Here is a 10284-nt window from a genome sequence, read left to right on the forward strand (position 1 = left end):
TCTCATATATTCATCACCCAAGCTTCCAGGTATTTTCAAGAATTTGTCACCCTTTTCTTCTATCCCGTTTTTCTTTTTCCTTCTTTTTCCCTGAATTATTTCCAAGCAAATCCCAGACATTATATTCTTTTACCTCTACATTTTTGAGAGGTATCTTTAAAAATAAGACTTTTTTTTTACATGACTACATTGTCATCACCACATCCAGCAAAGCTAACAATAATTCCTTGGTATTACCTAATACCTAGTTCATATTCATATTTTCCAGATGGTACATTTGCTTTGTATCAGGATCCAAAGTCTACACATTGCCTTTAGTTCGGTCTCTCAAGATTGTGTATATATACGTTTAAATCTAAAGCAGTCTCTTCTCCTACCACTGCTCCCCCACCCTGTTTTTCTTCATGACATTGACCTATTGAAGAAACCAGTTTATTTCTTCTGTATCCCACAGTATGAATTGTCTGTTTCTTCCTCATGATGTTATTTAGTTTTTCTGTCCCCTCTATTTTCTGTAAACTGGAAGCTAGTTCTATAGTTCTGATTACATGCAAGTTCAACTTTTTTTCTGCATAAATACTTCATAAGTGGTGCTTTTTACTTCATATTGCATCACATCAGGAGACAAATAATGTCTTGTTGCTCTGCTCTTAGCATGCTGAGATGGATCAGGGGATTTGGGTACTGACAGTCTGATTCCTCCATTGCAAAGTTCTCCGTCAACCTTGCATCTAATGTGTTCATCCACTGGTGATCCTTGCCTGAATTGGTCATTTTATTAGGAGCTGCAAAATGGTGATTTATAAAATTCTGTCATTCCTTTCACATTTATTAGCTAGATTTCTTTGATAAAGAAGCAATAAACCTTTATAAACTCATGCTCTTACTTACCCTGTTGGTTTGGATAAGAAAGGCAGAGAAGATGTATAATTCTTTCCCTTTAGTTGACAGTTATGAGAATGAGGGGTTGGTGCCCTAGTTACTGCCAGTGCTGATTTTTGGTTGCTGTTTTTGCATGTGTGTGCTCTCCTTTTTTAAGTATCATCATGGACTTGACTTTTTATTTATCCAGTGGGAATTGGTTCTTTACAGTAATTTATTTTGATGGCTGAAGAAATTGTCCTGTCTTTGGCCAGTGGGAGCTTCTTCATGTTAGCTCTTCTGTCCATTTGACTCAACCACAGTAGTCTTTGGTAGCTTCATGCTTTCTGGCACCAGAAGATGACCCTGGCTTATCCTGTGCATTTCTTGACTAAAAACTGGAACCAGACATTCCTGCAAAGGTCCTTGTTTCTTTTTTGGGAAGGGTAATGGTAGAGACTGCAATCTAGATACTAGAGGTGCTCACTGCTACAGGATTACTTTGTTTATAAGCCTTTAAACAGTAATTAAATCCAGTTTTCACATACAACTATTAGTATTTGAAGAAATTTTAAAAGGAAGCAGATTTTTATGAATCCTTTGAGGGAAAATGTTAATTTCTCACTTTAAAACTTTAAAAATTGATTTTGGTTCTATTATTAGTAAGCTAGTTGAACATAAAAAGCATTCAGGATATATGTAGAAGGTGCCTGTAACTGAGTGGTATTGCCACCTCCCTAACAGGAAATGGCTAGCGATGAGCTCAAAGAGATGCGGAAAAACTTGACCAAAGAAGCCATCAGAGAGCATCAGATGGCCAAGACAGGTGGAACCCAGACTGACTTATTTACATGCGGCAAATGTAAAAAGAAGAATTGTACTTACACACAGGTTTGTGATTGCTTACAGATTCTTATTTTCATATTAAGAGTGTTTGCAACTTCTGTTTCAAGGCAAGTAGTAAAGATAATTACCACTACACTTTGATATTTTTCAAGAGGAAATGTGATCTCTTAAAAGTGTAGGAATGCTTTCTTAATACTCACAGATTCTAATTAAGTGAAAAAATGATATATTTATCCTTTCGTGGAAACTACTATGAAAGCTATATAAATTAAATAAAATTTATAAAATATTATAGAATTTAATAAAATGGCCATGTTCTTTCTTTAAGAGTTATTAAGCAGTTGATTATTGGTTAGTATGTAAGCAGGCTGTAATTCTTTTTATTGGGCAGGATTTTATAATTTAAGGAAAATTCTTTGCTCTCCTTCACATGGAGCGTGGGTACTTCTAGTTTAACTGGTTTCCAGATACTTAGTCCTTTTTTGCACATATTGGTGACTTATATTCATATATGCTGTGACTAACCTTTTTGTCCTTGAATAGCTGAAAAGAGCCACATTATAGTTATTTTGGCTATATGTGCATATGTGGAAATGGGTTTTTATCACTGTCATTAACTTCATTTGCCAAATAGGTTTTTTGTGCTGTTATCTATAATCTGCTAAACTCAGAATTTTCCTCTTAAAGAATAACTTATTGTTATGTTTCAGGTTAATAGGGACATTTAGGGAATTGAATTTTCTGACTGACAGAAAATTAAGCAGTTAAAAAAAAACATTACTAAACTGTGTATAAAAAGTTCAGGGTTAAAAATTCAAAAGGTACAAACGATTATGAGTGGAAAGTTTCCCACCCTCTTTTGCTTGCAGCTTCCTGGTTCTCCCCCCTTGAAGGTAAACCAGGATTACTAGTTTGTTGTGTAGCTTTCTACATGTTTTATGCATATACATGCAAATATGAATATATGTTTGTTTTACTGTTTCCTAAATACATGTGGTAGCATATTATGTAAGCTTCTGCCTCTTTTTTATTTTTTAAAGGTGCATAACACTACTTCCAGATATACTTTATTTAACTAATCTAATGTCCTTTACCTTTTTGAAGTCTTTCATTTAGTAATAGTTGTATATCTGATATTTCAGTATTTTATTTTGTAGAAGTATTACTACAGATAGTTACTAACATATTGTATCAGTATATGAAAGTGGTCTCAGAAAATTCTGAGTTTGAATTGCTCTGTTTTCTTTTAATCCGATAGAAAAATTTCAGCAATAAAAATTCTGTCCTAAAAATGCCACATAGTAGAAATTATTAAATATAAATAGAAATGTATTTAAAAGTCAAAGCTTCTTTAAAACCTACAAAGTAGAGGTGATGTATTTACGTAATCAGGTTATAAACAGCTCCAATAAAAAAGTCATTTAACAGGAAAAAACCTAGTTTAGAAATCAAAGTCAGTATCATTTTCTTTCTTTCTCTTTTTTTGTGTGTGTGAGGAAGATTAGCCCTGAGCTAACATCTGTTGCCAATCCTCCTCTTTTGGCTGAGGAAGATTGGCCCTGGGCTAACATCTGTGCCCATCTTCCTCTACTTTATATGTGGGACACCTGCCAGAGCATGGCTTGATAAGCGATGTGTAGGTCCGCACCCGGGAGCCGAACCTGTGAACCCTGGGCCGCTGAAGTGGAGTGCGCGAACTTAACCACTATGCCACTAGGTCGACCCCCAGTATCATTTTCTTAGAATCAAAAAATTCTGTCTTTAGATGGAAAACTTGCAAAGTTGTTGGCAAAACAACAGATATAAAAGATTCAAGTGTGACTCTTGGATAACCAGGAGATCAAAATTTTTTCCAGAGAGCAAAAGTTTCCTTATGTTTACTTTTTGAGCTCTAGATAGCAATATTAAATATATATAAAATATTTCAGAAAGATTTTTCAAATCATTTTTATCTGAAGGCCTTAAATAAGCAGAATGCTGCTGTTTTGAGAATGGCTCAAATGGTTCTTTATCTTCCTTCAGGCTTTTGAATTAAAAGTCATGTTGATAGTGTATGGGAAACATGAAGCTTCTGATCTTTGAAGTGGTAAATACTGGGATTTCATCATCTCATATTAAAATTAAATATACCTTATTCAAAGTGCAATATTGTTATTATTTACATTCTTGCCTTTACCCATCTTCCTTTTCTCCTGCATATCTTAAACTTAAGAATAACTTTTAACTTTAATAATGTTTTGTCATCTTCATTAGGAATTTTAAAGAAACAACCTTTCTGTCTTTGAGACCTTTGGTTCCAGTAATTGTCTTTTGTGGAGAACTTCAGAAGTCTATAATCTTGTGTAGATAAAAATTTTTTAAAATCATATTAGTTTATTTATTTATTTGTTTTTGTTGAGTTCTCTTTTTAATTTATTTTTAAGTTTTTAGTGGTGGTAAAATACACATAACCTAAAATGGACCACCTTAACTGTTTTTAAGTATATGGTTCAATAGTAGTACGTTTGTAATGTTGTGCCAATCTCCAGAACTCTTTTCCTTTTGCAAAACTGAAACTCTATACTTGTTAAACAACAACTCCCCATGCTCCTTTCCCCCCAGCTCTTGGTAGCCACCAGTCTCTGAATTTGACTGCTCTGGGTAGTCAGATGGATGAATGGAGTCACACAGTATTTGTCCTTTTGTCCCCAGCATATTTCACTTAGCATAATGTTTACGGTTTCATCCATATTGTAGCAGGTGTCAGAACTTCCTTCCTTTTTAAGGCTGAATAATAATCCATTGTATGTATATACCACATTTTGTTTATCCATTTGTCTGTTGATGGAGATTGAGTTAATTCCATCTTTTGGGCTATTGTGAATAATGCTGCTATGAACTTGGGTGCACAAATACCTCTTTGAGACCCTTTCAGTTCTTTTGGGTATATACTTAGAAGTGGGGTTGCTGGATCATATTGCCATATTTGCTTTTTTAAAGTAATATAAAGTACCTACTTATAGAAAATATAGAAAAATAATGAACAAGAAATTTAAAATCACCCATTAATCTGCCACCAGAGAGAACAATGACCAATATTTTGGAGCCTGTGGTATTTTGTGGATTTTTTTCTAAATTTAGTTGCAGCTAAATACTGTAGATCGTTTTCTATACTTATTTTCACTTAGCTACTATAATGTACACATTTTCCTTTAGTTGTTTAAAAAAAAATCAAATCTTTGTAAACATCTCAGTAGCTCTATAGTATTCCATCAAACGGATGTACTCTTATTTCATTATTTCCCTGTTTGATGTTTTAAGTTGTTTCCAGTGTTTATGCTGTTATAAAGTTATACTCTTCAAACATACTTGCACAGATTCCCCCCCAACTTTATTGAGGAATAATTGACAAACATAATTGTATATATTAAAGTATATGACATGATTTGGTATACATATTCATTGGGGAATGATTACCTAGATCAAGATAATTAACACATCTATCACTCACATAGTTCACTTTTTTTTTGTTGTGAGAATGCTTAAGATCTACTCTAAACTGTAGTTACCATGCTGTGCATTAGATCCTCAGAACTTATTCTTGTTATAATTGAAAGTTTGTACCCTTTGATCTACATCTCCCCATTTCCCGCTTCCCCCAGCCCCTGGCAACCACCATTCTATTCTATGAAATCAGCCTTTTTTTTTTTAGAAGCCACATATAAGTGATACTGTATAGTGTTTGTCTTTCTCTGTTTGGGGTATTTCATTTGGCATAATGCCCTCCAAGTTCATCCATGTTGTCTCAGATGACAGGATTTCCTTCTGTTTTTATGGCTGAATAGTAGTCCATTGTGTACATATAGCTACTTTTCTTTATCCATTCATTCGTTGAAGGACATTTAAATTGTTTCCATATCTTGGCTGTTGTGAATAATGCTGCAATAAACATGAGAGTGCAGATATCTCTATGAGATAATGATTTTGTTTCCTTCAAATATATATCCAGGAGTGGGATTGCTAGATTATATGGCAGTTTAATTGTTAATTTTTTGAGGAACTGCCATACTGTTTTCCATAATGGCTGTACCAATTTATATTCCCACCAACACTGTACAAAGGTTCCCTTTTCTCTACATCTTCACCAACACTTATCTCTTGTCGTTTTGATAATAGCCATTCTAACAGGTGTGAGGTGATATTTCCTTGTGGTTTTAATTTGCATTTCCCTGATGATTAGTGATGTTGAGCTGTACACAGATCTTCGTGCTTCTAATTACCATCCTAGAATAGATCAGATATCAAGTTCCTAGGTCACAGAGAGTGGATATTTAAGGCTCTTCTCTTGTTGCTGCATAACTTTTACAAAGGTTATGGCAGTTTATATTTGTCAGAATGAAATATTTGTAATTTTTACATCTTTACTAATTATTAAGAGAAAATGGATGTACCTTTTAACATTTCTGTCCTTCTTAGTGATAATAAATATTTTCATATTTATTAGTCATTTATCAAAAATGTAATGTGTGACTTTAGATGATTTTCCCACTTATCTGGGATAAGTGAAACATGAAAAGACAAATGAAGGAAGGACTTAGAAAACTGACGTTGGAAATGTGTGTTCTTTCAGCATTATTTAGCTTATTTGAACTTGTTTCAGGCTCTTATACATTTTATTATACCATTGTGGTTATTATATATCTTCACGTAGAATGTTCTTATTTAGGTTGGACTTGTATTATAAAAAGTAATATTTTTCATTTGATTTTGCTGCAGGTACAAACTCGTAGTGCTGATGAACCTATGACGACGTTTGTTGTCTGCAATGAATGTGGAAATCGATGGAAGGTATGGTGCCTTCTTAGATTCATATTTTACCCATTTATAATAGAGTAATTTCTTCAGGTCTTTTCATAAGTCTACCTAGATATCTAAATATGTACATATGCTCACACTGTCCAGTACTATGGAAGTCCATGACTACCATTTGTAATGGAATATACTATTTTGTGCCCTACTAGAAAAAAAGAATGTTAACTTAATTTTCACACCTTTAGATTGTTTTGGTGCAGGAATAACAGGATTGAACCTTAAATGTATGATTACTGTATCACAGTCCTGTATATACTGTATTCATTCAGTTTCTTCTAGTACTTCCAGAAAATTTGTACATGTATATTACTTGTCTTCATAGATTTTGATTCTGGAAGAATTACTTTACCTTGTTGAAATCCAGGCCAGTGGTTTGAGTTTTTATTTTAGGAATTAAAGATGAGCACTCTCAAGGTTTTGTAGGCTTTTCACTAAGCTTTCATATTGCCTATTTACTCTTGAATTGGCCCCACACAGGCAAGTTTATGTATTTAAATGATTCATTTTTGAGTGACATTTGTGAGTCACAGAAGTATAATTTAAAATTTAGAGAAGAATTACATATCAGTCCTAAAACCATTTTTATTTTTAATAGTGATGGGGATGTTAGGAGTGTGGGCCTGGGGAGGCTCACGTGGTAGGAATACAGTCTTTGGAGCCAAACAGGTTTTGAACTCGTTTGCCACTTACCATTACTAAACTGTAATCTTCTCATATATTAAATGTAAATGATTGCTATATTACAGATTGTGGTGAGGAGTAGAGATAATATATTTAAAGTGCCTGATAATTGTTGCTGTACCAAAAATGCTGGCTATTTTTATTAGTTTTTGTGAAGTTTGTACAGATTTTTTTTTTTCCTAAGTTAGCATTAGACTAAAAAGTCTAATGCTTATTTTGAATTATTCACATAGGTTAAAGCATTTTCTGAAAATCAGAAGTGAATTAAAAGCCATACAATGGGGGAATATCCTTCAGAAATATGGTATGGGACTTTGTGGCCCCAGACACTATTTTTAGGGGTTGAGGCCAGTACGCATTTTATTATATGCAAAGATTTAGTTCTGAGCTGGGAAGGTTACTGGTATTGAGAGTATCTTCATGGTTTGAAGTAGTGTCTCCTATTGTGACTTGGCAGAAGTTGTTTATGTTGGTCTGAGAGAGGGGCATTCATTTTTTTTTTCAATCCTTTTGAGCAAATCTGGCTTTTCCAGGTAGCTCTCTTAGATTGTTTTGCATGGTAGATTATCATCATCATAATCATCATCATTATTATTATTGGGTATATTGCGGTTTCCTTTGAATGCAGGCAGTTTGCAGCATAAGTTCTGACATAGTACCTATTGGATTTAAAGAAGTTGAATTTAATGTAGAAAGCTGATGCCTAGGGTGGCTTATGCTAGAAATTCAAATTTGGAATTAATTTTTTTAACCTAGAAACATTAAGAAGAGAGGTACTTATTAAAAAAAATTTTATACTATTTCTTTAGTTATATATTTCTACTAATTCTAAGTTGGAAAAGTCACTTAAGATGGGTGACTACTCGTGTCTGAAAAATATAGCATCTTTTTCAAAAATGCTTTCTTTAGCGATATAAGATATATGCTGTGTTAAGTGGGGGAGGGGCACCCCATTGTCTGTATTTAAAGGTCTCACAAAATATTTCTTCTTTTTTGACAGTTCTGTTGAGTTGGAAGAATTGGCAAAATGTCTGGACCATTAAGAAAATGGATTTTGTAATTAGCTTTAAAACTAGGCCAAGCAAATAGTTTTCCTGCAAATCAGATTTTTAAAGTAACATACATCCCTTGGGTTAGTCTTTGTTTTTGACATAGCGTCCCTTCCTTAGATGCCTTCTGTAGTTTCAGATCAGTAGGGAGACCACATCATAATTGTAAGGTATCGGTTTCAAAACATTTTATTTTAATTTTTATAAGTAAGTTGATATTAAACTTTTATCAATTAAACTTTTGGCAATTTACTTTTACCATTTTTTTCTTCTTAAAGGAAAATGTACCTTAATTTTTTTTACAGTGTGAAACATACACAGTAGAAATGTTATTCTTTTTAGTTAATATATAATTGGAAATTACATTTTTTTCCCATATTGGCATGTACCTACAAATATTAAAGGAGGAGAAGAGGTAATATAAGTGTATCAAATGTGGTGTGTATTCAACTAATTTTTGACCAGCTTATCTAAATTGTACATAATATTTGAGCTAGCATATGAAATTGATTTTAACTATTATGTTCACAAGTCTGGGATAATTAGATATTATTTGCATTTGTAACTAACCACAATCATCATTTCTTGTAATTTCTTGTACATGTTTATTACTTGTTCTTAATAGATTTTACTTTTGGCAACATGACTTGACTTTGCTGAAATCAGTTTGGTTTTGTTGGTTATTTACCTGTCTGACTTTGTAGTATATTTTAGTTTTGCAGAACACTGTTGTAGTTCAGTAGGCTTTTCATAAGTCCCAACACAGGCAAAGAATGAAAGCTTCTGACCATTTTTTCCCCCTCATAGGAAGACATACTGGGAAGAAAATGTTAGTGTTTTAGTACAGCATAGTTGTTGTAAATAGTTCATGGCTTGATTTTGATTTGGAAATCTGTATGACCAAGGATTAAGTTTAAGGATTATATAAACCATTACAGCTGTGGTCTTTCCATATGGAGGTTGATAGAAAATATTTTGTCCTGTGTCTAATTTGCTGACTTTTTTCTGTTACACAATGAATGAGGTTGCTGAACAAACTGAATATATGGGCTGTAATGCAGTTCGTTTTACAGTACAGATCTTACAGTTAAGCTTTACTTTTTGTTTAAGTGTGTACCATTTGTTCTGCTAGGAATAAGAAAAAGTGATTTTCACATTGGTTCCTTAGGGTGCACTTGCTCTAGCACATCTTAAAGGTCACTGTTACAAAGTCCACATTTTTTCATGATAAATCTATATTCTATCAAACACCTATAGAAAGACCTCAGTACATGCTTTGCACTCCCCTTTCCTCCCTTTTTCCCATTTCTTATTGCAAATCAGTTTGATGTAATACAGAAAACAGAATTTAAAGGTCCATGTTAAGACCCTATATGTAAGAATTGGCCCGCTGGTACCATCCCATCTTTACTTTGTCAGTTTACAGATTAACCTTTTATCATTGGAAAAAAATAAAGTGCATTTTTGAAAGTGAGTTTAAAAAGAATAAAATTAAATTAGTCCCACTTTTAAATTAAGTGATCCATTTTTAAATTTGTAATTCAATAAAGTTTCTTGTTATTAAATGTGTATCACATTTTGTCATTTTATTTAGACATTGAAGCTTGCTTTACCTTTTGTTTAAAAAGTTCCCCTCTCCCAACTACTAAGGTGTTTTTAAAGTGCAGTTTTAATTAAGTAATGCCTATCTGGTTTAAGTAAAAACTAGTATTGAGCACTAGTACAGAGCATATTTCTCTTGTCTGTTTCCTGGACCCTTGGTCAGGGAGGCAGGGGTGGTTCTGAGCAGAGCACGTGAGTGCATCCCACATGTGCATTTAATGTAGTATGAGAGACCAAATAGTCTTACTATTGAAAAATGCTAGTCAGTTATAAAGTAATTGGAAGTAAATGTTATCAAGGGTAATATTTGGTAATATTTATTTCCAGGACAAACTGTGTTAAATTAACATACAAAGGAATTAAGTTAGACAAATTAGTGGGAATTACGAAAAAC

The 10284-nt window shown here is 33.2% G+C and overlaps 1 protein-coding gene across 1 annotated transcript in view; it reads left to right on the forward strand.

The window, feature by feature from the left end:
- The window catches only part of TCEA1 (transcription elongation factor A1), a 36711-nt gene extending 26854 nt beyond the window's left edge, over nt 1–9857 (forward strand). Inside the window, exons 8-10 of the mRNA XM_004435705.3 lie at nt 1606–1752; nt 6463–6534; nt 8240–9857. Of these exons, the coding sequence (XP_004435762.2) occupies nt 1606–1752; nt 6463–6534; nt 8240–8248 (228 nt within the window). The 3' untranslated portion in view covers nt 8249–9857. The remainder of the gene's footprint in view (nt 1–1605; nt 1753–6462; nt 6535–8239) is intronic.
- The last annotated feature ends 427 nt before the right edge of the window (nt 9858–10284 follow it).

The sequence above is a fragment of the Ceratotherium simum genome, chromosome 31, assembly GCF_057802395.1.
Source record: "Ceratotherium simum simum isolate JZ-2026a chromosome 31, ASM5780239v1, whole genome shotgun sequence".
Classification (NCBI taxonomy): domain Eukaryota; kingdom Metazoa; phylum Chordata; class Mammalia; order Perissodactyla; family Rhinocerotidae; genus Ceratotherium; species Ceratotherium simum.